Below are 25,077 nucleotides of genomic sequence, written 5' to 3' on the forward strand. Positions count from 1 at the left end.
AGCGACCCCATGGACTGCAGCCTACCAGGCTCCTCCGTCCATGGGATTTTCCAGGCAAGAGTACTGGAGTGGGGTGCCATTGCCTTCTCCAATTTTCCAGACACTTCTTCCTAAATAATATTAAATAGAAAATGAACGCCAGCATGGCCTCCATCATTCTCTACAACATCCCTAGTCCCATCCAGGAAGCAAGTCTTCTTTCATTAGGACTGAAAACCTTTCAAATATGAAAATAAAAGAACAGAATCCAAGTGGCCCAAATCACAGTGGAAATAACACAATGGCTCAAAGGACACGTCAGTTCTCTGTAGTCAAGACACCCCTCACTATTCAACCTTAAATTTTTTTCACAGTAAAAAAAAAAAAAAAAAAATCAAAACAAGACAAAGAAAAAGAAAAAAAAAAAAAAACAACTGCTCCTACATTCTAAATTCAGATCTCTAGGAACTCAGCCCCAGTCTCACCCACAGGGTCCGCAACCCTCCAGGGAAGTGAGTGGCCAGGTCTGGAGCCCCACTGACCATGGGCAGGGCTCCAGGCGTGAACTCTGGGAGCCCAACACCCTCACAGAGCAAATCTCAGGAACCTGGGCCAAAGCTCAGCTGAGTGAGTCAGATGAAGAGTCTGGAGGCAGCAGACAGCAACTCAGTCCCTCTCATGAAGCTGATGACATCAAGTGACTAAACCTCAGCTTCTTCATCTCAAAACAAGGCCAGTGACAACCCATCCACACATTCAGAGAAACCAAACCACCAGTCTGCTCAGTAAATGTCAGCCCCCTTCCCTACTCCTCCCTAACCATGATCAGTCCTGTGCTTTGGACTCGGGATAGAAAAGTCCCAAGGGGACACTCTGGAGACTGGGTCTGTGATCAGAATCAAGACTCTGGGATGTAGACACAGACACCATTGCTTCATTAAGTCCAAAAGGATTCATTTTTTACCTTTTGACATGTCAGTCCATGACATGTCCTCTGAAGGAAAAGCAAGGGGAGTTGCTGTGTTAGATGTGGAGACACGGAAGCCCTGAGACTCTCTGGGGAAACATCCTGGAAGAAGACAGCAGGTGCAGGGTTCCTGGGACAGAACATGCTGGGCTGAGGTGCCTTCCTGCATTCAAAGCTTATGGGGGATGATGGGACTCATAAATGGTCAAGTGTACCTATTGAGGGCTGTGGGAAGACAGAGGGCACGGGTGCCCCCTAGAGGAATGGGAGGGAACAGCAGGGCAGGTCTTCACCTTCTGTGTCCTGGCACACTGCTCCCTGGCTCTGGGACAGAGGGACAAGTATGTACAGATAGACAGGGGTGAGAAAGGACCCCCACAAAGCCAGCCTGGCTGGATACTGAGTGGGTGTGGGAATGAACTGGAAAGGCTGATGGGGGCAGACAGGAAAGAAGCCTGTTCTCTGAGGACCTGGAGCTGCATCCTGAATGTGGGAGTGGGGCATAGTCTGAGAAGGGCTGGAGCAGGAGGGTGAGCTGTGTAAGTAGAAGCATGGCAATCTGATCAGGACAGACCTGAAGAGCTGATGATGCAGGAGGCAGCATTCTGGGATATGGGTCTGAAATACATTGAGATCCATAGCGTGATGCCCATGGCATAACGAGACTGCATCAGGTCACCTAAATCCTTTCGCCTTCTATAGGTGATAGAACCCACTTAGTGTTCAGAGAGTATAAATGCAAATCTCACAAAGCTTAATAACCTTGGATATAGATTCATGACTGAAGGAATCTGTTAATGGCAAGTAGAAGTATGATTCATTAACTTATAACACAAAGTACTCATTACTAAGCTCCCACACAACTACTATCTCTCAGAACATATTGTTCCATCCAGCTCTCTAACTTGAGAACACTCTCCAGTTGCTGCTGAGTTTTCATGCCCTCTGCTTTAAGTCACCCTAGAGAAAGTGGTTCTGATTAGCAAACAACTATCTTAACCTTGCTTCTATCAAGTATATATCTGAAGTGGTGCACCTAAAATATTTTAGTTGATTTTATAAATATCACCTGTGTTCGAAAAAGAGCTCAGAGGAACTTCTGTGAGCAGCACGCTGTACTTGGCACCAAAATGACTTGCTCTCCTCTCCCTGTGACAGAGATGCAGTGACCAGCAGAATCTGTTCCTGGCCTGATGGAGAACTTGTGCAGATGCTCACAAGACGGGGTGACACACATTTGTGAGCTCAGGGCGGGGCGCTGGGAACAAGGAGGCTGAGATACTCACGATGCCAGAAGGGTGGGGGTGGGGAATCTCTGTCACAGCACGAGCTCCTGTCACTGAACTCGTGACAAGATACACGGCACTTCTCTAAGGGAAAATTCATCAAGCCATGAACAGGAGAGGGTGGGAAAAGGGGGTCAGATCAGAGAGCTGGAGACCATGCCATGTGTCAGCTATCCTGCTCTCTAGTGTTCTCAAAGATTCAGTGCTATTATGCAGGTTTGTGTGTATGTGTGTTACAATATACCTAACATGAATTTTACCATTTTAATCATATAGCCATACAGTAGCATTAAGTACATTCACATTGTTGTGCAGCCATCACCAGCATCCACCTCTATGACTCTTTCATCACCCAAACACTAGGCACGTCTTACATCTGGGCAGTTTCCGCCAAAGTATAACAATCCCTGCTTAGTGGATGTGGAATCCCAGCTCCTTGTGTCCAGAGGTCAGAACTCCTCACATACCTACTGACTCTGCTGAAGTCCGTTTACTTTGTTATCCTGGGCCTGCTATATACACCAATCATGCCCCCCTCAAATTCATATGTCACCTTAGTTATTAGTACCTTAGAATTTGGTGACAGCGACCATAAAGAAGTAGTCACTACCCTTAAATACACTGCACCTAGTCTGTTCTGACTAGTGTGCTTAGATGAGGAGGAGACTAAGACATAAGGACATGGACACAGGCATATAAATCAATGAAGTTAGAACACACCCTTCCACCATGCACAAAATAAACTAAAAATGGCTTAAAGACTTAATCATAAGAAGTGACACCATAAAACTCCTAGAAGAGATTAAAGGCAAAATATTCTCTGACATAAGTTATACCAATGTTTTCCTAGGTCAATCTTTTAAGGCAATAGAAATATATACAAATGGTGGCTGCCCTGGGGGCTCAGTGGTAAAGAATCCACCTGCCAGTGCAGGAGACACAGGATCTTTCCTGGTCCCAGAAGATCCCACACACGCAGAGCAACTAAACCCATGCACCACAACTACTGAGCCTGAGCTCTGGAGCCCAGGAGCTGCAACCACTGAGCCCACACATCCTAGAGCCTGTGCTCTGCAACAAGAGAAAAAGAAAGTAAAGAAAGTGAAGTCACTCAGTCATGTCTGACTCTTTGTGACCCCATGAACTGTAGCCTACCAGGCTTCTCCATCCATGGGATTTTCTAGGCAAGAATACTGGAGTGGGTTGTCATTTCCTTCTCCAGGGGATCTTTCCATCCCAGGGATTGAAACTGGGTTTCCTGCATTGAATGCAGACGGTTTACCATCTGAGCCACCAGGGAAGTCCAATGAGAAGTCCAAACACCACAACCAGAGTAGCCCTTGCTCGTCACAACTAGAAAAAAATAATCACAGCAACAAAGACCCAGTATGGCCACAAATAATTATTCTTTTAATTAAAAACAACAACAACAACAACAACAACAAATGGGGCCTAATCAAATTTACAAGGTTTTGCACAGCAAAGGAAACCAGAAACACAATGAACAAACAACCTACAGCTGGGAGAAAATATTTGCAAATGATGTGACCAACAAGGGCTTAATTTATAAAATATACTAACAGCTCATACAACTCAACAAGAAAATCTAATTTTAAAAAATGGGGAGAAGAACTAAATAGACATTTTTCCAAAGGACACATAGAGATGGCCAATAGGCGCATGAAAAGGAGCTCACCACTGTGAATTATCAAAGAAGTGCAAATCAATACTACAATCACCTCACAGCAGTCAGAATCAGTTCAGTTCAGTCGCTCAGTTGTGTCTGACTTTTTATGAACCCATGGACTGCAGCACAACAGGCCTCCCTGTCCATCACCAACTCCCGGAGTTTACCCAAACTCATGTCCATCAAGTCGGTGATGCCATCCAGCCATCTCATCCTCTGTCGTTCCCTTCTCCTCCTGCCCTCAATATTTCCCAGCATCAGGGTCTTTGCAAATGAGTCAGCTCTTTGCATGAGGTGGCCAAAGTATTGGAGTTTCAGCTTCAACATCAGTCCTTCCAATGAACACCCAAGACTGATCTCCTTTAGGATGAACTGGTTGGATCTCCTTGCAGTCCAAGGGACTCTCAAGAGTCTTCTCCCACACCACAGTTCAAAAGCATCAATTCTTTGGTGCTCAGCTTTCTTTATAGTCCAGCTCTCACATCCATACAGGACTACTGGAAAAACCATAGCCTTGACTAGACAGACCTTTGTATTATATTATCTATATGTACCACAGCCATTCATCTGTCAGTAGACATTATGTTGTTTCCATATTTTGGCTATTGTGAATAGTGCTGCTATGAATATAGGGATACATGTCTTTTGGGTTTATAGTTTTGTGCATATATATGCCCAGGAGTGGGAATACTAGATTATAAGCTAATTCTATTTTTAGTTTTCTGAGGAACCTCCATGCTGTTTTCTATAGTGCCTGCAACAACTTTCATTCCTAGGAGTAGTGTAGAAGAGTTCTCTTTTCTCCCCACCCTCTCAGCCATTGTTATTTTAGTGTTGACCATTCTAACTGGTTATTGTGAAAGTGAAGAACAACTAAAGAGCCTCTTGATCAAAGTGAAAGAGGAGAGTGAAAACGTTGACTTAAAGCTCAACATTCAGAAAACTAAGATCATGGCATCCAGTCCCATCACTTCATGGCAAATAGATGGGGAAACAGTGGAAACAGTGTCAGACTTTATTTTTGGGGGCTCCAAAATCACTGCAGATGGTGACTGCAGCCATGAAATTAAAAGATGCTTACAACTTGGAAGGAAAGTTATGAACAAACTAGATAGCACATTAAAAAGCAGAGACATTACTTTGCCAACAAAGGTCCGTCTAGTCAAGGCTATGGTTTTTCCAGTAGTCATGTATGGATGTGAGAGTTGGACTATAAAGAAAGCTGAGCACCGAAGAATTGATGCTTTTGAACTGTGGTGTTGGAGAAGACTCTTGAGAGTCTCTTGGACTGCAAGGAGATCCAACCAGTTCATCCTAAAGGAGATCAGTCCTGGGTGTACATTGGAAGGACTGATGCTAAAGCTGAAACTTCAATACTTTGGCCATCTGATGCGAAGAACTGATTCATTTGAAAAGATCCTGATGCTGGGAAAGATTGAGGGCAGGAGGAGAAGGGAACGACAGAGGATGAGATGGCTGGATGGCATCACCGACTTGATGGACATGAGTTTGGGTAAACTCCGGGAGTTGGTGATGGACAGGGAGGCCTGGTGTGCTGTAATTCATGGGGCTGCAAAGAGTCAGACATGAGTGAGCAACTGAACTGAACTGAACTCAACCATTAAAAAAAGGAAAAAGAATGCCATTTGCAGAAACATGGATGGACCCGGAGATTATTATACTAAGTGAAGTAAGTCAGAATGAGTAATACACATATCATATGATATCACTTATATGTGTAATCTAAAATACGGCAAAAATTAATCTATAGACAAAACAGAAATAGACTCACAGACATAGTGAACAGACTTACGGCTGCACAGGTGGAAGGGGTGTGGGGGAGGGACGGACTAGGAATTTGAGGTTATCAGATGCAGACTATTGTGTGTATAATGGATAGACAACAAGGTCCTACAGTACAGTATAGTGAGCTATACTTAATATTCTTAGATAAGCCACAATGGAAAATAATATTAAAAAGAATGTATGTATGTATATAAATGAGTAACTTTGCCATACAAAGAGATTAACACAATAATGTAAATCAATTATATTTCAATATTTTTTTCCTTAAAAAGGACAGAGACAGGGGTGCACATGGACAAAAGAAAAACCATGTGAGGACACAGCGAGGCAGATGCCACCAGCAGCCAAGACAGCATTCTCATCAGAAACCAAACCTGCCCACACCTTGAACTTCCAGCCTCCAGAACTGTGAGAAAATTAATTTCTATTCTTTAAGCACCTCCATCTGTGACAACTTGCTATAGACTGAATGCTTTGTCCTCAAAATTCATATATTGAAACCTAATTCCTACAGTGTACTAAAAGTGTAGCCATCGGGAGGTGACAGGTCATGAGGGTGGAGCCCACATGAATTAGTGTCCTTATAAAGGGGACCCACAGGGCTCCCTCACCCCTTCCCCACATAAGGACACAGGAATGGTGCCCTCACCAGACGCTGAATCTGTCAGCACCCTGAACTTGGACTTTCCCAGCCTCCAGAACCATGAGGGATAAACTTCTGTTTCTCACTAGCCACCCAGGCTCTGGTCTCCTGTGAGAACAGCCTGGACAGACACAGCCCCAGCAAACCAACACAGGACCTGAGAGCTAGAATTTCCAAACAGCTTCTCTTTGCTGAACACCCCACCTCCTCCAGGCAAGGACGTGCCTGCTGTCCTCCTCACAGCCCTGCTTCCTCCTGCCTCCACACCTGAGCTTTTCCTCTTCCTTTAGCAAAGAACTGGGTCCTCTTCTCAGCCTCCACACACCTGCCCAGCCTCCAGACCCCCAGGGCACTGCCTGCCCAGCCCCGGGCACAGGGAGCTTTCCAACATCAGTGAAAGCCTCCAGCTGCCACTTCTACTTCCACTTAACATTTCCTACCCTGTATGGAAACTCTTTAAACCTTGACTCTGCTAACCTTTTCCCAGACATCTGTCTTAACAAGCTCCATGTAGAAACAGGTTCCTCAGAGGCAGGACTGACAGCTGGGCATCCTAGTCTCCCTTATTCGGCCCAGCGTGGTCCTTCCCCTCTCCTGGCTCACCATCCTCCTTGTAAATTGAGAGTTTTTGTGTAGGAACATCTGTAAGGGCATTGATCTCAGTGTATACAGCAGGACATTAATAAGTGCAGCTGGAAGGCTCATTGGCTTTAACAAGATGAAGAACAGCAAGGTAACTAACTGTGGGGGTAGATGTGGAGGCTGCTTCAGAAAAAGCGAATTCATGAGGCTTTCAAAGAAGCCAGTCTAGACTCTACCAGAGGCCTTGGTCAGTGTGTGTTAGGACAGAAAACATCAGAGCTGTTCTCCTTCAGGAGTTCTGTGGCCAAGAAAGAGCCATTGACAACAAATTCCAAAAACAAAGTGAGAGTCAGGACTTCAGAAAGATTCTAAATACCGAGTTTCAAATTTGAGTTAACCCTACATGTGGGTCTAAGTTTTAATTCTAGTAAGGATACATGAAGAAAAGTTAAATAATTGAGCCATACTCAGATGTGGAATAAATCATCTGTAAATTCTAGACTTTACTAAGTATTTCTAGACCAACAGAATACTAAGCATAAACCAACAGGGTCTTTCACTTCTAATGTGCCTTCAACAAATGACAAAGGAAAAGAACTGGCAGCCAGTTACCAGGTTACCAAGTCCTACTCTCTGATTTAAAAACTTTACATCAGCCTTCTTATCCCTGGGGTCTGGATCCATCAACCGCAAGTCGTGGAGGAATCTGCCAGCTATCCCTGACTCCCCAAAGCACAGACCCCACTGGCCCCCACACACTGGAAGCACCTTATGTATCTTCCTGTCCTGACCTTATCATGATGCAAAATTTCTCTATGATGGATCTTCTGTGGAGGGAAGGGAGGGGAGGAAGGGACACCAGGACAAAGCTGAGTCTCCTGAAGCACAAAGACCTTCCTGAGCCCTCTTCCCTGATCTCTACAGGGTTTCTGGAAAGAAGAAATGACAGACAATAGGAGCAAACTCACTGTTCTAACAAGAGTCTACTGATTCCTGCGTCCACTGCGCTGAGTGGATTGTCCAGGAGGTAGATGTCTGCATCTTGATAGATGGCTCTAGAAAACATAGAGAGACATAAGAAGACACTGAACACTCCCTGGGTCTCATCTCTGAATCATGTTGGTGTCCAACAACTCCATGGTTCATTCCAGGAGCCCAGAGGAAGGACCAAGACCCTGCTTCACACAGGCCCACCCGGTGAGCAGGGTCTGCATGCTCACATCCACTAGGGGCCATGGAGGAGGAGAGGCAGGATGGCAACTGAAACCCCAGTTACCTGGTGAGGCTGACCCGGGCTTTCTGTCCTTCGCTCAGTGGGGTTCCTCCATCTCCTATCACAGTTAGATCTCTTTCCTTCAAATTCTGCAAATCCTATACGGAGATAAAAAAGGGAAAAAAGAAGATTTAAAATGTGTTGTCCTCCTGCCATCCTAACCTTTTAGTATCATTTCTTCATACAAGTGTTTAATTAACAGCAATGGGCTTATTTCACAGTGACTAAACGGTAACCAGGAAAATTTAAAAAACCTCTCAGGGCTTTTCATTCTGTATTTTTTCAAAGCATTTATGCATTTGACCATTTCAACAGGTATTTATTGAGGACTGACTACACACCAGGCATTGTTCTGGGCACAGTGAATTCAGCCATGAGGAAACAGAGCCCCTAGAGTTTCTCTCTATGGTGGGAGACAAACAATAAGGAGAGTAAACCTGAGCACACGTACTGAGGATGAGAAGGAAAAGGAAGCTGGCTCAGGGGGGTGGAGACTAAAGGGGGGAAGTGAGTCCACATGGGGTGTGAGGGCTCTGCTCAGAGGGGGTTGAACAGATCTGGGGGAAGGGGGTGGGGCTCAGTCAGACCTGGAGAGGCTGCTCCTCACAGAGGGAGGGGTGAATGCAGGGGCTATGGGGAGATGCCCAAGGGGTTCAGGACAAGGAGGCAGAAGAGCAGAGCTGAGTAAGAATGAGAGGAGTGAGGGCAGAGACAGAGCAGGAGACTGGTGTCACTGCCAGTAAGAGGGGGAGAGGGAGGCGAGGAGGGACCTGGTCTGAGGTTTGTAAGGAATTACACTTGTGTTTTGCAGCAAACAGACAGTAAGTTTGTTTGTGGGGGCAGGGGAGAATGGTGAGGGCAGATACAAGTGAGGCTACTAGAATAATCTAGGGAGCAGTGGAAATGGAGAGATGAGGTCACACTCCAGACACACTTATAAGGCGGAGTCTGTAAGACCTGCTAACGGGACAGGTGGGGGCTATAAGAGAAGAGGACTGTGGTGTCTGGGGTGAAGAAGGGGAAGGACAGGGTCTCCATGTTGGGGAAGGTGGTGGATGCAGGTTTAGGAGACATCACTTGTGGACAAGCTGAGATGAGCTCTCGGTGATGTCACTGTGTAGCTGGACATGCAAGTGTGAAGGTCTGTGCTAGAGACACAGGTGTGAGAGCTGGTAGCCCAGGGTGGTAAAGGCACAGGATTCATTTTATCTTAAATTATCAGTTTTGCTGATCTTGGTATCCACTTCCCATTTTCAGAGAAGGGATCACACCTGACCTGAGCCTTCACAGCGATACTTAAGGCAATTCATAGAGTGACAGACAAGGTCTGTACAAGAAATGGGAACAAAAAGAGCAGTCTGGGCAGGAAAATCAAAAGGAAAGAAACAACGTGCTTGAGGGACACCAAGCAGATCAGTTGGACTAAGTATACGCTTGCCCATGGAAGCAGAAAATACTCAAAGTTAAGAAGGATATGAAGTTTGGGCTTGAGGATCTGAGAATCTATCATAAGTTATATTTGAGTATTATTTAAGAAGTAGACAAATCAGTCTATTGTCCCCAGAGTATCTGGGGAAATTTTTTAAAAATGACAAGAAAACCTCCAAAATGACCAGGTAACAATCAGGTTTAAGTTACACAGTTATTACATGAGAAATCTTTACTTCAAATTAGCTATTAAACCCCTCAGGCATCAACCTAAGATACACAGCAGTACCTTTCTGCAGATGATGCCTTCACTTCTGTCTCTACTTTAGAAATTTGGGGGGGAAGCAAGTAGCACACTGGGGTCTCCATGATAAACAAGTCCTCTGATCTCCCTAAGTCTCATTTTCCTCTTCTACATAATGTGCTGCAGAAACCAGAATCACTAAACTCAAGGAAGCTGTGAGAATCTAAAGAAGTGTATGAACACCCTCCATAAATGGAAAAAGGATATGAATTGATTATAACTTGCTATTGGTGACTGATGTCTATTTTCTCTTTAAACCAACAGTGGGACTCCATGCACAGTGTGGATCACAATATGCAAAGCACACGACCACAGGGAAAAGATAGAGTTACTGTCTCCATCATAACCCTCCCTGACAGCCACAAAGACATACAGACACACACAGGTTTCCTGCTCACTCAAAGCTTAACTTGGGTGCAACCCATGAAGGGCAGCAATTGCTCTGTTGTGAAAATTCTTCATTATTTCACCTTCTTTCTTTCTGGAGCTCAGAAATTAATACCATCTCTTACTTTGGTTTTCATGAACAACAATGAACCATTTTAAGATAGTTTCTAAGCCTTATACATACACACACACACACGAGTTACTTGGCCTCCATTTCACTGATATCAACCCTTGCAAACTGTTCCATTTAGCTTTTATGCTTGATTTTACATTGTTTTGGTTTCTTTCTCAAAATAGTAACATGTCATAGCACAAAAATATTAACCACACTCTAGAAAAGGCAGCTAAATCCACTCTTTCAATTAGTACATTAGGGGACAGAAACAGGCTCTCTTCAACTGTGGTGGTAGGACTTCAAGTGTGTTGGTGACTCTGAAATCATTCATGCATGAGCCCCAGATGGGCAAAACATTTCAGAGGACTTGAAGTAAAATCCAAGGTAGACTAATTTCCCAGTCACCATCTTCTGATTAAATTAGAGGGAAAAGCCTGACTTAAATTAGAGGGGGAAAAAAAAAAGTCATTAAAGGTCTGTTTAGAGTTACTGCAAAAAAAAAAAAAATTAGAGGGAAAATCCTGAGAATATATTACAATTCCTCCCACTGACAGGAAGGTGTTTTTATTCACGTTATTTTCCTCTAAGTTAAATTTCACCAATTTTCACTGAAGAATAGATACACAAATGAGAGGCAGACTAGGAAACAGTGACACTGGTTTGATGCCATCATCCAGAAGCTCACCCAAGGCCCTTCAGTGATGGTGGAGACTTACAGTAGAAACACTGTTTTGCAGAAAGCTTTCACTTTCATGTCAGGTTCCAAGGATCTGCTAACAAAGTAAGCCACTCATTACATACAAATAAATAATACCAATATTTATTATAGGATTATCTAGCTTACTTTCAATATACTAACATTAAAAGAAAAGAGAAATAGAAACAGCAGGGGATACATCATAAAATTGGGTTCTGACCAACATCCAGACTCAAACAGTGCTGAGAAGTCCCATGACACAGCACATCTGGGGTCTCAATTCCTTACTGAATCCAAGCTCACTCTGCTCGCCACACAACAGGCCGATGAGATGAGGGGTTGAGGCCAGGAAGAAGAGAATTTATTTGGGGAGTCCGCTGACCGGGAAGATGCCAAGCTAGCATCTCAAAATAACCATCTTCTTGGTTAGATGCTATAAAAGAACCTGGCATCTAGATGCCAGGTTCTTTTATAGGTCAAAGCTGACCCATAAAAAAAGCTAAGGAAGGAAAGTTACAGTTGAGGAAGTTGAGGAAGCAACGTTGAGGAAGCAAAGTAAAAAGGCCATTAATCTTGCAAATCTCCTAGAATGGCAAGACTCAGGCAGGGGATGTGTTAATTTCTTCCTTCCTGCCATCTACAAGTGGTCAGGATTCTGAACAAAGGCACTTTAGTTTAACAGGCAGAGTAGCAGGATTCTCTGAGGTAGGACATTCAGTATGACTATAATAACAAAAGCATCAAAAAACAAGTCAAGGAAATAGTTTCAACATGGAGTCAGAATTGGCTTCTTCTTTACAATGAATTAGGCAAAGGAGCCAGGTAGCACATCCACTCTGTGGGTGAGATTTCAAAAACCACAGTTCGGTTGTTGTTCAGTTGCTTAGTCGTATTTGGCTCTTTGCGACCCCATAGACACAGCTCATCAGGCTTCCCTCTCCTTCACTATCTCCTGGAGTTTGCTCAAACTCATGTCCATTGAGTCAATGATGCCATCCAACCATCTCATCCTCTGTCAGCCCCTTCTCCTCCTGCCCTCAATTTCTCCCAGCATCAGGAACTTTTTCTCATGAGTCAGCTCTTCACATCAGGTGGCCAAAGTATTGGGGTTTTAGCTTCAGCATCAGTCCTTCCAATGAATATTTAGGATTGATTTCCTTGCAGATTCACTGGTTTTATCTCCTTGCAGTCCAAGGGACTCTCAAGAGTCTTCTCCAGCATCACAGTTCAAAAGTATCAACTGAACAACAACAACAAACACCGTGGAGAAGACTGCAGTAACGGCCTGTTAATATCCTGCCCTTCTTTCCAGGCTCAGCCCAAATACACTCTCCCATGAAACCATCCTGGATTTATCTCTCTTCCTGTTGGGTTCCTAAGGCTCTGTTTACATCTCTTGTGAAGGACCCGTCTCATCCTGCTCCATCATTTATATACATGCAGACAGCTTTTCTCAGCTCCTGGGGGATAAGATCTGTGCATCAAGCACTGTGCTGGACCATAATACTGATTATCTCTAAGCCTCACAACAAGCTGCACAGGAAGTACTGGTCCCATTTCACAGATGAGGAAACTGAGATTAAGTGAGGTCACATTACTGGTATGAGGACTGTTACCTGTTAAACAGAAGAGCTGGACTCTGAACCAGCTCATGTCAGTTCGGAGCCTTTTGCTCTTTCACATCACGCTGCCCAGGTCATGACTAAAGAGTGTATTTGAAATGAAGACAACACTAAACTAACTCAAGTCATGAAGACCTCTATACCTAGACATAGAAGGATCAATTAACTTATTATCCTATGATTTTCCAGGCAATCTGAAAAGAAAATGTTCACGTTAGGGGAAGCACGCTGACTGAAACCGCCTACCCTGGCCAGGCACCACAGTATCCATTTGCATGAGGTCCTGGTAAGGAACATGGAACTAATGAGACACCACCCACCAGAAGAGTTCAGGAAGGGTCAAAAGGAGACGCCAAATGTCTGACCACCTCCCAGAATCCTTCTTGCTGGCATCCACCAGGAAGGACTCTGGGTCAGAATGATTGGCTAAAGACAACCCTGAAACTAATCCCGTCACCATAAGACCCAAGACTGCGAGCCACATGGCAGAGCTGTTCTCCTGGGTTCCCTTACCCTACTGCTCTCCACTCGGGTGCCCTTTCCAGATAAAATGTCTTGCTTTGTCAGCACATGTATCTCCTCAGATAATTCATTTCTGAGTGTTAGACAAGAGCCCTGTTTTGGGCCCTGGAAGGAGTCCCCCTTCCTGCAACATTCATGCTGGCAGGAATGTGGTAAATATGAGATGAAATTACAAGCTTATAGGCATCCAAGAGGGATTTGTAAGGTCAAGTGATCTATGTGGGAAAATATCAAACTAGAATTTATCAGCTTGATACCTTTAATTGTGTAATGCCTAAAAGTTTTTAAAGCCTTAAAAACATTTTGTAAACACTTGTTTAAAAAAAAAAAAACAACTTAAAACTCAAAAGTTTTTAAAAACGGTTAAAGATGACCTGCAGACCAATGTTATATACACTTTTGCTTTCGGTAACAGAATATGTTTACTGTTGATTTATGTAATATACTATATGTACAGCACCTATATAAATTATCAGCTCAAATAATGAAAGTGACATATATCAAGAAGATACCTTCTTTCTTACAAGTCACATTTTATGGATGTGACTTTACCAAAAACTGGTTGAACTTACAATTAGAGGCTAATTTATTTTCCAAATTATTCTAACATTTATAGAGTGCTTGTTATGTCCCTAGCAATCAGGTGCTTTAAAATCACTATTGCATGTCAGTATTGAAATAACCTTATAAGATTGACAGTATTATTATCTCCATTTTACAAATGAAGAAACAGGCTTGTAAGGTTCAGACAATCAGCCAAAACCACACACCTAAAAACAGAGAAACTGAGACTCAATCTCTGAGTCTTCTGACTCCTGGGCCTTGGAGTTGACATCAGCCTGAACTGATGTTGCCAATGGGATTACTTCATGTTTTATTAGAAGAATGTTTTCATCTGGATGAACTTAAACATTTACTTCAATTTGACCTAGTTTAATACATCTAGTTGTTACTGACATATGTATTCTAAGAAATGCTGTTTTCCAGTGCTTGTTCCTCTAGGACTTGGGGGATGTAGGAGGAGGAAGAACCTTGGGAACAAAATCTTGATTATACTTATAGGGATGTATGTGTGGATGGGCAGATGTAGAGAAAGGGTTAGAATAGTAAGGACAGTGACCATTTACTGAAACCCTGACATGCCTGCATTTCACAGGCGTGGCCTATAGCCTTTACAATAACCTCACTCCTCCTGCTTTTAATAAGAAAGGAAACTGAGACAAACACTTAGAGATACCACCTAGGACTGCTTCTCTCCAAAGGCCAAGCCTTTTCTACTGCACATATAGTCTCCGTATCTACAGGACAAAATACCTCCAGCACACCACTATTATGTGACCACCTGATGCCCATCCACTGAGTCATGGATTCTAAAAGGAGATGAGCAGAGGATCATTACTCGTTAGGTGGTTCCCAGGTATCATAACGACCTTGCTGATCCCTGCTATTCAGAGGCAGAGATGACACCAGAGCAGCAGCAAAACCTCCTGGAAACTTTCTGACCCAATATCCTCTTGAAATGTCAGAGGCCCAGGCAGGAAACAGAACATACCCAAAGTGACAGCAGGCAAGACTAAGCCACAGCTCATCTCTTCACTACTTCTCTGCCCTGGGCCTCCCTTCCTGCCAAGAAGGGAATGGGCACGAGGGGCCTGACTGCATGTCCTGACTGTGCAGAGAACAGGAGAGTGGTCCATGTTTACAAACATCACATCATGTACAGAAGAATCGCTGTGCAGCCCAGTCCTGCAGGGCCCCTTCCCACCAGAGTCTGTGCTGCACAGACTCCCAAGGATGGGTGAAGCCCTGGACGCTGCCCATATTACTGGTCCTGTCACCCCATGTGGCTGTGACAAAGCATTGGCCCCCAGGGAAACACTGAATGTCAGCCACTGTCCAGCACCTGCTCTTTTGCAGAGACACTCAAATGTGGGGAGAAAGACAAGGCTGAGCTTCACCAGAAAGGCAAGGTCATAAAAGAAACACCCACACACTGGTCTGGGTCTCTGGAGTCTGATATGGGTATCAGGAGGTTGACAGGATTAAAGTAAAGAGGAAACGCCTGAAATCTGTTTATTCCACATCCCACCTTCCAGCTTTATCCATCACCTGCTTTTTAAAAAGTTCTCTCTCCAAGCCTCGGTTTTACCAACTATAAAATGACGATGGTAACACTGAAGATATTCATAAAGAATAATTCATATACCCTCTTCTGGGTGCATGTCTAAGAAAGAGAAATGATTTGCATGTAGACTCTAAATAAATGGGAACTATTGTCTCAATGTTTTATGTTTGCTTTCCCCTTCTTTTCTTACACAGTATAAACATTATTTAATATAAATCTTGCTGATTACTGCTAACTTGGCATCGGTTCTGCAAACACAATCTCCCATTAACCAACCACAGACCAGGAGAAACAAACAGAAGAGTGAGCAATTCCATTTTGTCCACATCATCAAAAACTGATATTCACCTGATAAAAATCTATGATGTTCAAGCATTACTCAAGCAAAATTACTGTTTCTTCAGAAAGCAGGTTTGGAGTCTCCACCACCACACCTTTGAAAGACAGTCCCAGCCTTTTCCTCACAGTATAAAAGATGTCCAGATCTGAACAGACCACAGGGGGAGCCCTTTAACACTATTGTTCATGGATTTTTATAACTCAAGAGAGCAAAATACTGTTTAATCTGTATTTATGTTTTTCTTTCTTTTTGCCAAATTACATTTTCCTATTAAGTAAGTTCAGTTTTCATCATTCATTTACTAATTTCATCTAAATCCCAAGGTAGAGTTAAATGTTTCTTCTTGCAATTTTCTGTGAAACTCAATGCAATTTCTGAAAACACTCTCTCCCTCAATGAAATGAAGCAGGATTAAGAAGAAATTTTAAAGTATTACATTTTCTTTATTAAATTACAAGTCAAAACCCAGCAGAGAGGGAACCCTGGAGAATGAGGAGGCATTAACCAAGTGCAGTGGGCAGAACTCATGTGGAGTCTGATTCCATCAATGGTGAACAAGATTTCTCATTGAGATGATTAGCAACGTGTAAACACCGATGAGAAAGTTGATGGTATTCAGGAATTAGGGTAATTTTTCAGGTGAAATAATGTTGGTAATTTTTTTTTTTTTTCCAAAGGCTTTCCTATCTTTTAGACAAAAACAGATGAAATGTTTACAGATGGGCTGACTAATCTGAGGTCCAGGATCTGCTCCAGAATAATAATGGGGTGGGGGTGGGGCTGGCAGAGGGCAGGGGTGGAGATGCAGCAAGACTGGCCACCAGCTGATCCTGGTTGGAGCTGGGGGTGGGTACATAAGGGATCATTACAGTGTGCTCTCTGCTTTTACAAATTTTTGTAACTGTCCATTAAAAAAAGAACCTAAACCTGAATGAAGCTTTACCAAATGAAATAAAGGCATTCTGTGATTATCACATCAGAATTAAAACAACTGCGTATACAACTGCATGTTTACCCAGACCAGCTTAAAGCAACAAAGACCTTTCAAATTTTTTTAAAAAAGAACTTTCAACAAACCTCATAGCTTAAGCCAACACTATCAATTGAAATTTGAGTATATGCAGCTCACAAGTCATTACTCACCTCTTCCAAAGCACAAGCCTTTATTACTTCTTTATATCTCTCTTCTTCATATTTCTTCCCAAATAAAAAGTTACTTCTCACAGTTCCTGGAAACAGCCAGGGCTGCTGAGAAACATATGCGATCCTCCCGTGCACGCTGACCTTCCCCTGGCTAGGGACCAGCTCCCCCAGCAGAGCACGTAACAGTGACGACTGAAACAGACGGCAACACATGCACATGTGAACAGGGAGAACTCAGGCCTGGACACGAATGCCCCACAGTCCCCACCCTGGTGCTTGATCAAGGATATCAGAACAGGATAAAGTGCAGCTCTGAATATTGAAGGAAAAACATGGAAAAGAGCACTGTTGGTCAATGTAAACTGAAGGTGGATAAGGAATATAAATACCATAACAATCTACCCTGCATTAGTTTCCCCAAACAGAGCACTCTACTCAGCAAAGACTAAGAATGTGTAACATTCTTCTCTAGCAGAGCAAACCAGCAGGATGTGTACTTTCTGTTCAGTTCACTCACTCAGTCGTGTCCGACTCTTTGCAACCCCATGAACTGCAGCATGCCAGGCCTCCCCGTCCATCACCAACTCCTGAAGTCCACCCAAACCCATATCCATCGAGTCAGTGATGCCATCCAACCATCACATTCTCTGTTGTCCCCTTCTCCTCCTGCCCTCAATCTTTCCCAGCATCAGGGTTTTTTCAAATGAGTCAGCTCTTCACATCAGGTGGCCAAAGTATTGGGAGTTTCAGCTTCAACATAAGTCCTTCCAATGAACAGTCAGGACTGATCTCCTTTAGGATGAACTGGTTGGATCGCCTTGCAGTGCAAGGGACTCTCAAGAGTCTCTTCCAACACCACAGTTCAAAAGCATCAATTCAATGTTGTGCTCAGCTTTCTTTATAGTCCAACTCTCACATCCATACATGACCACTGGAAAAACCATAGCCTTGATTAGATGGACCTTTTTTGGCAAAGTAATATCTCTGCTTTTTAATATGCTATCTAAGTTGGTCATGACTTTCCTTCCAAGGAGCAACTGTCTTTTAATTTCATGGCTGCAATTACCATCTGCAGTGATTTTGGAGCCCAGAAAAATAGTCAGCCACTGTTTCCACTGTTTCCCCATCTATTTGCCATGAAGTGATGGGACCAGATGCCATGATCTTTGTTTTCTGAATGTTGAGCTTTAACATTTTCACTCTCCTCTTTCACTTTCATCAAGAAGCTCTTTAGTTCTTCTTCATTTTCTGCCATAAGGGTGGTGTCATCTATATATCTGAGGTTATTAATATTTCTCCCAGCAATCTTGATTCCAGCTTGAGCTTCCTCCAGCCCAGTGTTTCTCATGATGTACTTTGCATATAAGTTAAATAAGCAGGGTGACAATATACAGCCTTGATGTACTCCTTTTCCTATTTGGAACCAGTCTGTTGTTCCATGTCCAGTTCTAACTGTTGCTTCCTGACCTGCATACAGGTTTCTCAAGAGACAGGTCAGGTGGTCTGATATTCCCATCTCTTTCAGAATTCTCCACAGTTTATTGTGATCCACATAGTCAAAGGCTTTGGTATAGTCAATAAAGCAGAAATAGATGTTTTTCTGGAACTCTCTTGCTTTTTCGATGATCCAGCGGATGTTGGCAATTTGATCTTTGGTTCCTCTGCCTTTTCTAAAACCTGCTTGAACATCTGGAAGTTCACGGTTCCCATACTGCTGAAGCCTGGCTTCGAGAATTTTAAGCATTACTTTACTAGTGTGTGAGATGGGTGCAATTGTGCGGTAGTTTGTGCACTACTTTCTGTATCTGATGTTTAATGTAGTTGTTCCTGCATCTGGATATCTGTTACTTGACAAATACTTGTTTTTAAAAAGGCATGTGGGGACTTTCCCTGGTGGTCCAGTGGTTAAGAATCCACCTTCCAAGATGTGGGGAAGGGATATATAGGGAGTTTGGGATGGACATGTACACACTGCTATATTTAAAATGCGTAACCAACAAGGACTTACTGTATAGCACATGGAACTCTACTCAATGCTTTGTGGCAGTCTGGATGGGAGGGGAGTTTGCCAGAGAATGGATACATGTATATATGTATGGTTGAAAGATACCCTTCACTGTTCACCTGAAACTATCACAACACTGTTAATTGGCTATATCCCAATACAAAATAAAAAGTTTAAAAATTTAATAATTATACCCAGATAATAAAGAAAAAAAAAAAAAAAAGAATCTGTTTTCCAATGCCAGGGTCTCTGCTTAGACACGTGGTCAAGGAACTAAGATCCCACATGCCGCAGGGCAACTAGGCCAACACACAATTAGAGAGCCCATGTACTGCAACTAAGACCCAATTCAGCCAAATAAATAAATATTCTTTTTTAACTTAAAGTGATGCGTGAAGAATATATCCAAAGATTATTAATTAAGAGAACTCTGAGGTTGTTGTGGTCAAAGAGTTAAAGTCCATCATGCCTAGGGAGCTCAAATTCAGTGCTCTGTAACACCCTAGAGGAGTGCAAGGTGGGAGGGAGTTTCAAGAGGTAGGGGACAGGCATATACCTACAGCTGATTCATGCTGATGTATGGCAGAAGCTGACACAATATTGTAAAGCAATTATCGTCCAATTAATAAATAAATAAATTTTTAAAATGTAAAATAAATACATAAATTTTTAAAAGAAATATAAATAAATAAATATTTTAAAAAGTCCATCATAGAGGTTATCATCTCCCTCTTGTGTACAAATCCCACATTTAGGTTTCTGTATTTTGTTGTGCAAAACACAGGAGACTAAGTGCACGTACACATGTCCTTCAAATCTGTTGTAACACACAGAAGAGGCATGTCTATGTCCACTCCATCAGAGCACTCACCACAGTGGGCTGAAATAATCTGCCTGTATATCTGTCTCACTTCAGAATTTGGTTGCCTCTGAAAGGCAGAGGCATCGGGGTCTGGCTCACGTCTGTATCTTAAGCTCTACCACATGGCTGCACATACACTTACATGTGCACTGGCGGGAACAAGTAAAGTCACATGAGGAAATGCTCAGAGCTTCTGGCAAGAGCCTTCACCACCTCCAGACTTCCTGGAGGGGCCACTGTGACAAGAAGAAGTCCCCACTGTCTCCGTCTATCCTGAACAGCTATCACATCAATAATTTCCTTCACTGAAACAGCCAAACTCCCCACAAGCAGTTCCCAACTGTGCAACATGAAACATCAAGAAGGAAAACACAGTGTGTGTTTATCCAGACTTATTTGGCCATGAAACCTTCTTGCAAACTAACATTCTATGGAACACACCTAGAGAAATACTGTTCTAGACACACCCAATTCAAACCATGTCACACTCAGCTCTGGGCTCCACTCTGAGAATTTAACAGGAGCTGCAGCATTGCATCAAACTGACAAAAGGCATCACAACTTACCTTTCCTGCTCCCACAGGTCCAACCACAGTCAACAGTTCACCCGGTCTGACAGTAAATGAAAGGCCTTTTAGGGTTGGTGATTCCGATTCCTGCAAATTAAAGTTTATAAAAACACACTCATTTCAACAAAGTAACACAAATTACTTCAGAAAGTAGTTGAAAATAATATAATAGTCATTGATATGCTAATATATCTTCCCTGGTGACTTCCCCTGTGGCTCAGCTGGTAAAGAATCTGCCTGCAATGTAGGAGACCTGGGTTGGGAAGATCCCCTGGAGAAGGGAATAGCTACCCACTCCAGTATTCTGGCCTGGAGAATTTCATGGACTGTATAGTCCATGGGGGTCGCAAAGAGTCAGACATGACAGAGTAACTTTCACTTTCATGCTAATATAGCCCACAATTTATATCCTTCCTATTTTAAGATACTGTGTCCTGGAGGCCTTTTCATCCAATCCTGTCTCTTTGGGGGTTTGAAGCCGCTATAATTGCCTTTAGGAAGATACCTTATTTCACCAGATTTCCATATAGACACAGCTTTAGACACCCACAGAATTTAAGTAGTAGAGATGACAAGGTGCCTGCCTGAAATGCAAACTGCATGATGTACACGAACATATTAATAGAATGTACTTAGAATATTCAGGGGGAGGTTTTTAATCATTTATAAGTTTTCATCATGACCTCTGGTTTTACCTGTCTATCTCATTAATCTTCACAAGGTGGCAGCATAAGTACCTAGCATGCCTGGTCTTTTAATAAATAATTTGAAGTCACTAATCTCTCCATTTTCATTTGATACAGAATAAACCTCAGTAATGCTCAGCAAGCAAAAGGGCACTTTATATGAAGAAGTCACTCATGCTAAATTAACTCCTATAAGTAACGGTCAGAGTTCTAATTTAACGAGAGCTCTAATGCAACACCAACAACAAAATAATGAAGAATAAAGAAATTAATTGTGACATCATGGGTCAGAATGATAAAGCCTCAATTTTATATGTGATACATGCATTACCTATTCTGGCTAAATAGGAGCAATAAAGTGCTTCTACTACAAGGAAAACAAAAAACATGGATGTACATGAGACAGTGCATAGTCCAATATGACGGAGCAGGAAAAGTACCATCATGCCAATCGTGGGTCATATTCCTGAAAGACTTAGGGTGTCTGTACATCTTTACATATCTAAATGTTAAGAGAATTCTCAGTAACTGCTATGTTGAAGAAAGACACACACACACACACACACACACACACACACACAATGGTTACATATGATTAAGTAAAAGTCTGGATAATCTTCAAATTGAATTTTTTTCCTAGAAAGAACTGAACTGATTAAAAAATGTTCACATACTAAAAAAATTTGACAATGATTTTTCATCACCAAAAAACCTGCTCCAGATTTTAGGAATTAAAAATCAATAAAAAGCTAGATTTTAATACATGAGAAAGATTTTTTTAAGCTTTTTAAATTTCTCCACTTCTTTCTTCCTGCCTGAAACTTAGGATTCTTATTTTACTAATTTTCACTCAGTTATGACTACAAAATAGTGAACTACCTACAAACATCAGCTTCCCATCGCAGCCCTCAGTTTGTCAGGGCCAGACACTGAGTTCCCTCCCTGTTCAGGCTTCAGTATCCAGCACTGCTCTAGGATGACCAGAAGGGGGCAGCACTCGACAGCTCAGAGGCACTGGGTCCCCTCCCCCACTGGTTATTCAGGCTCAGGGGACACTGACTCAACAAAACACCATCAGCTGAGCCCCGACTCTGTGCAGATAAAGTTCCAAACCCCTGTCCCATGAGATCTGGAGGCCCCCACAGAACCTTTATTTTGCTTTTTTTCTTATTTTGGCTGCACTGGGTCTTTGTTGCGGTGTGTGGGCTTGCTCCAGAGCGTTATGAGATCTTAGTTCCTCAACCAGGGGTGGAACCCGAGCCTACTGCATTGGAAGGTGGATTCTTAACCACTGGACCACTAGCGAAGTCCCTGGGGCCATTTATATTAAAGCTGAGACCTTCCCCACCTGTCCACCTGGCTGTATAAGTGAGGTTACAGAGCTCACGTCTATCTCCTGCCTCCCAACCCAGCAGGGGCTTCATTCAGACTCAGCTTCTCTCCAAAACTCCAAATGTCTGTTCTTCTCCCCCTTTCAAGGGCTCTCTCACCCATGACCTATGACAGCCCCTAATTACTAATGACGCCAGCAAGGGGCACAGTCCTTTCATAGGCAAGGCCAGGACAACAGAACAGGGTGTTCTGTACTAAGGGCAAGAAGTCTGAGAACATGATATTCAGCTCTTGAAAGAACAAAATAGTTCATTTTAAAATGCTGCATAGTTTGGTACAAAAGAAATTCAGTGGACACCTGTACACAATGCGGGGGGTGTGTAGGGACAAAAGGACAGACATAGCATTGGGCGCCCCAGTTCCACTTGAACACCTGCATAGAGGACGCGATGTCCAGGCTCTCCCACCTGCTGCTCTGGGCACAGGCTGCCTGGCCATACTCTGTGTGATGACCACAGCTCAGGGCACCACTGTGGCCCTGAATGTAACTACACACCCAGCTTTACTGACCACTACCACGAGAGTGCCAATGCCGTGGCTCCTCAGGGTCACCTCTCCAGCACCAGAAATCTGGGGAAACGACAACAGCTATGTCTCCTGTTTAGATGCTAAGGCTGCTAATACTACCTGCTTTTGAATTGAATGAAAGGCAAAAGCTACTGTTCAGATAATTCAACGTTAGTGACTGCCAGGTGGTGAACACAGCTGACACACCATAGCAACCACCATGAAAACCGCAGTGCTGCTTTCCCCACCTCAGCTCCCACTGCAGCCACTCTCAGCTACAACTAACACCACTCTATAAACGACCTCACATCCTGTGACAAAGCCTGCCTTTGATGCAACCGGTTTCTTTCAAGGAAATGTCCTTATCCTGGGTGCGTGACTTTCTTTCTCATCAGCTCAGTTCAGTTCAGTCGCTCAGTCATGTCCAGGTCTTTGCAACCCCATGAACGGCAGCACACCAAGCCTCCCTGTCCATCACCAACTTCCGGAGTTTACCCAAACCCATATCCATCGAGTTGGTGATGCCATTCAGCCATCTCATCCTCTGTCATCCCCTTCTCCTCCTGCCCTCAATCTTTCCCAGCATCAGGGTCATTTCAAATGAGACAGCTCTTTGCATCAGGTGGCCAAAGTATTGGAGTTTCAGCTTCCACATCAGTCCTTCCAATGAACACTCAGGAATGATCTCCTTTAGGATAGACTGGTTGGAACTCCTTGCAGGCCAAGGGACTCTCAACAGTCTTCAACACCACAGTTCAAAAGCATCAATTCTTCTGTGGTCAGATTTCATTATACTCCAACTCTCACATCCATACATGACTCCTGGAAAAACCATAGCCTTGACTAGATGAAACTTTGTTGGCAAAGTAATGTCTCTGCTTTTGAATATACTGTCTAGGCTGGTCATAACTTTCCTTGCAAGGAGTAAGTGTCTTTTAATTTCATGGCTACGATCACCATTTGCAGTAATTTTGGAGCCCAGAAAAATAATCTGACACTTTTTCCACTGTTTCCCCATCCATTTCCCATAAAGTGATGGGACCAGATGCCATGATCTTAGTTTTCTGAATGTTGAGCTTTAAACCAACTTTTTCACTCTCCTCTTTCACTTTCATCAAGAGGCTCTTTAGTTCTTCACTTTCTGCCATAAGGGTGGTGTTATCTGCATATCTGAGGATATTGATATTTCTCCTGGCAATCTTGATTCCAGCTTGTGCTTCCTCCAGCCCAGCATTTCTCATAATGTACTCTGCATATAAGTTAAATAAGCAGTGTGACAATATACAGCCTTGACGTACTCCTTTTCCTATTTGGAACCAGTCTGTTCTTCCATGTCCAGTTCTAACTTGCTTCCTGACCTGCATACAGGTTTCTCAAGAGACAGGTCAAGTGGTCTGGTATTCCCATCCCTTTCAGAATTTTCCACAGTTTGTTGTGATCCACACAGTCAAATACTTTAGCATAGTCAATAAAGCAGAAATAGATGTTTTTCTGGAACTCTCTTGCTTTTTCGATGATCCAGAGGATGTTGGCAATTTAATCTCTGGTTCCTCTGCCTTTTCTAAAATCAGCTTGAACAATGGAAATTCACGGTTCATGTATTGCTGAAGCCTGGCTTGGAGATTTTTTAGCATTACTTTACTAGCATGTGAGATGAGTGCAATTGTGCAGTAGTTTGAGTATTCTTTGGCATTGCCTTTCTTTGAGATTGTGAATGAAAACTGACCTTTTCCATTCCTGTGGCCACTGCTGAGTTTTCCAAATTTGCTGGTATATTAAGTACAGCACTTTCACAGCATCACCTTTTAGGATTTGAAATAGCTCAAGTGGAATTCCATCACCTCCACTAGCTTTGTTCGTAGTGATGCTTCCTAAGGCCCACTTAACTTCACATTCCAGGATGTCATCTGAGTTAAATTCACCTATTCCAGTCCATCTTAGTTTGCTGATTCCTAGAATGTCAATGTTCACTCTTGATACCTCCTGTTGACCACTTCCAATTTGCCTTGATTCATGGACCTAACTGCAGAAGGCAATGGCACCCCACTCTAGTTCTCTTGCCTGGAAAATCCCATAGACGGAGGAGCCTGGTAGGCTGCAGTCCATGGGGTCGCCAGGAGTCGGACACGACTGAGCGACCTCACTTTAAC

At 43.2% G+C, this 25,077-nt stretch overlaps 2 protein-coding genes across 2 annotated transcripts in view; both read right to left on the bottom strand.

The window, feature by feature from the left end:
• The window catches only part of LOC123464831 (ATP-binding cassette sub-family C member 4-like), an 891,549-nt gene that overhangs the window by 582,454 nt on the left and 284,018 nt on the right, over window positions 1-25,077 (bottom strand). The gene's annotated exons all lie outside the window — the stretch shown is intronic.
• The window catches only part of LOC102412565 (ATP-binding cassette sub-family C member 4-like), a 169,597-nt gene that overhangs the window by 99,166 nt on the left and 45,354 nt on the right, over window positions 1-25,077 (bottom strand). The window contains 4 exon segments of the mRNA XM_045162457.1: window positions 7,919-8,005; window positions 8,227-8,321; window positions 16,907-17,098; window positions 20,340-20,429. Of these exon segments, the coding sequence (XP_045018392.1) occupies window positions 7,919-8,005; window positions 8,227-8,321; window positions 16,907-17,098; window positions 20,340-20,429 (464 nt within the window).

The sequence above is a fragment of the Bubalus bubalis genome, chromosome 13, assembly GCF_019923935.1.
Source record: "Bubalus bubalis isolate 160015118507 breed Murrah chromosome 13, NDDB_SH_1, whole genome shotgun sequence".
In the NCBI taxonomy this organism is placed as follows: Eukaryota; Metazoa; Chordata; class Mammalia; order Artiodactyla; family Bovidae; genus Bubalus; species Bubalus bubalis.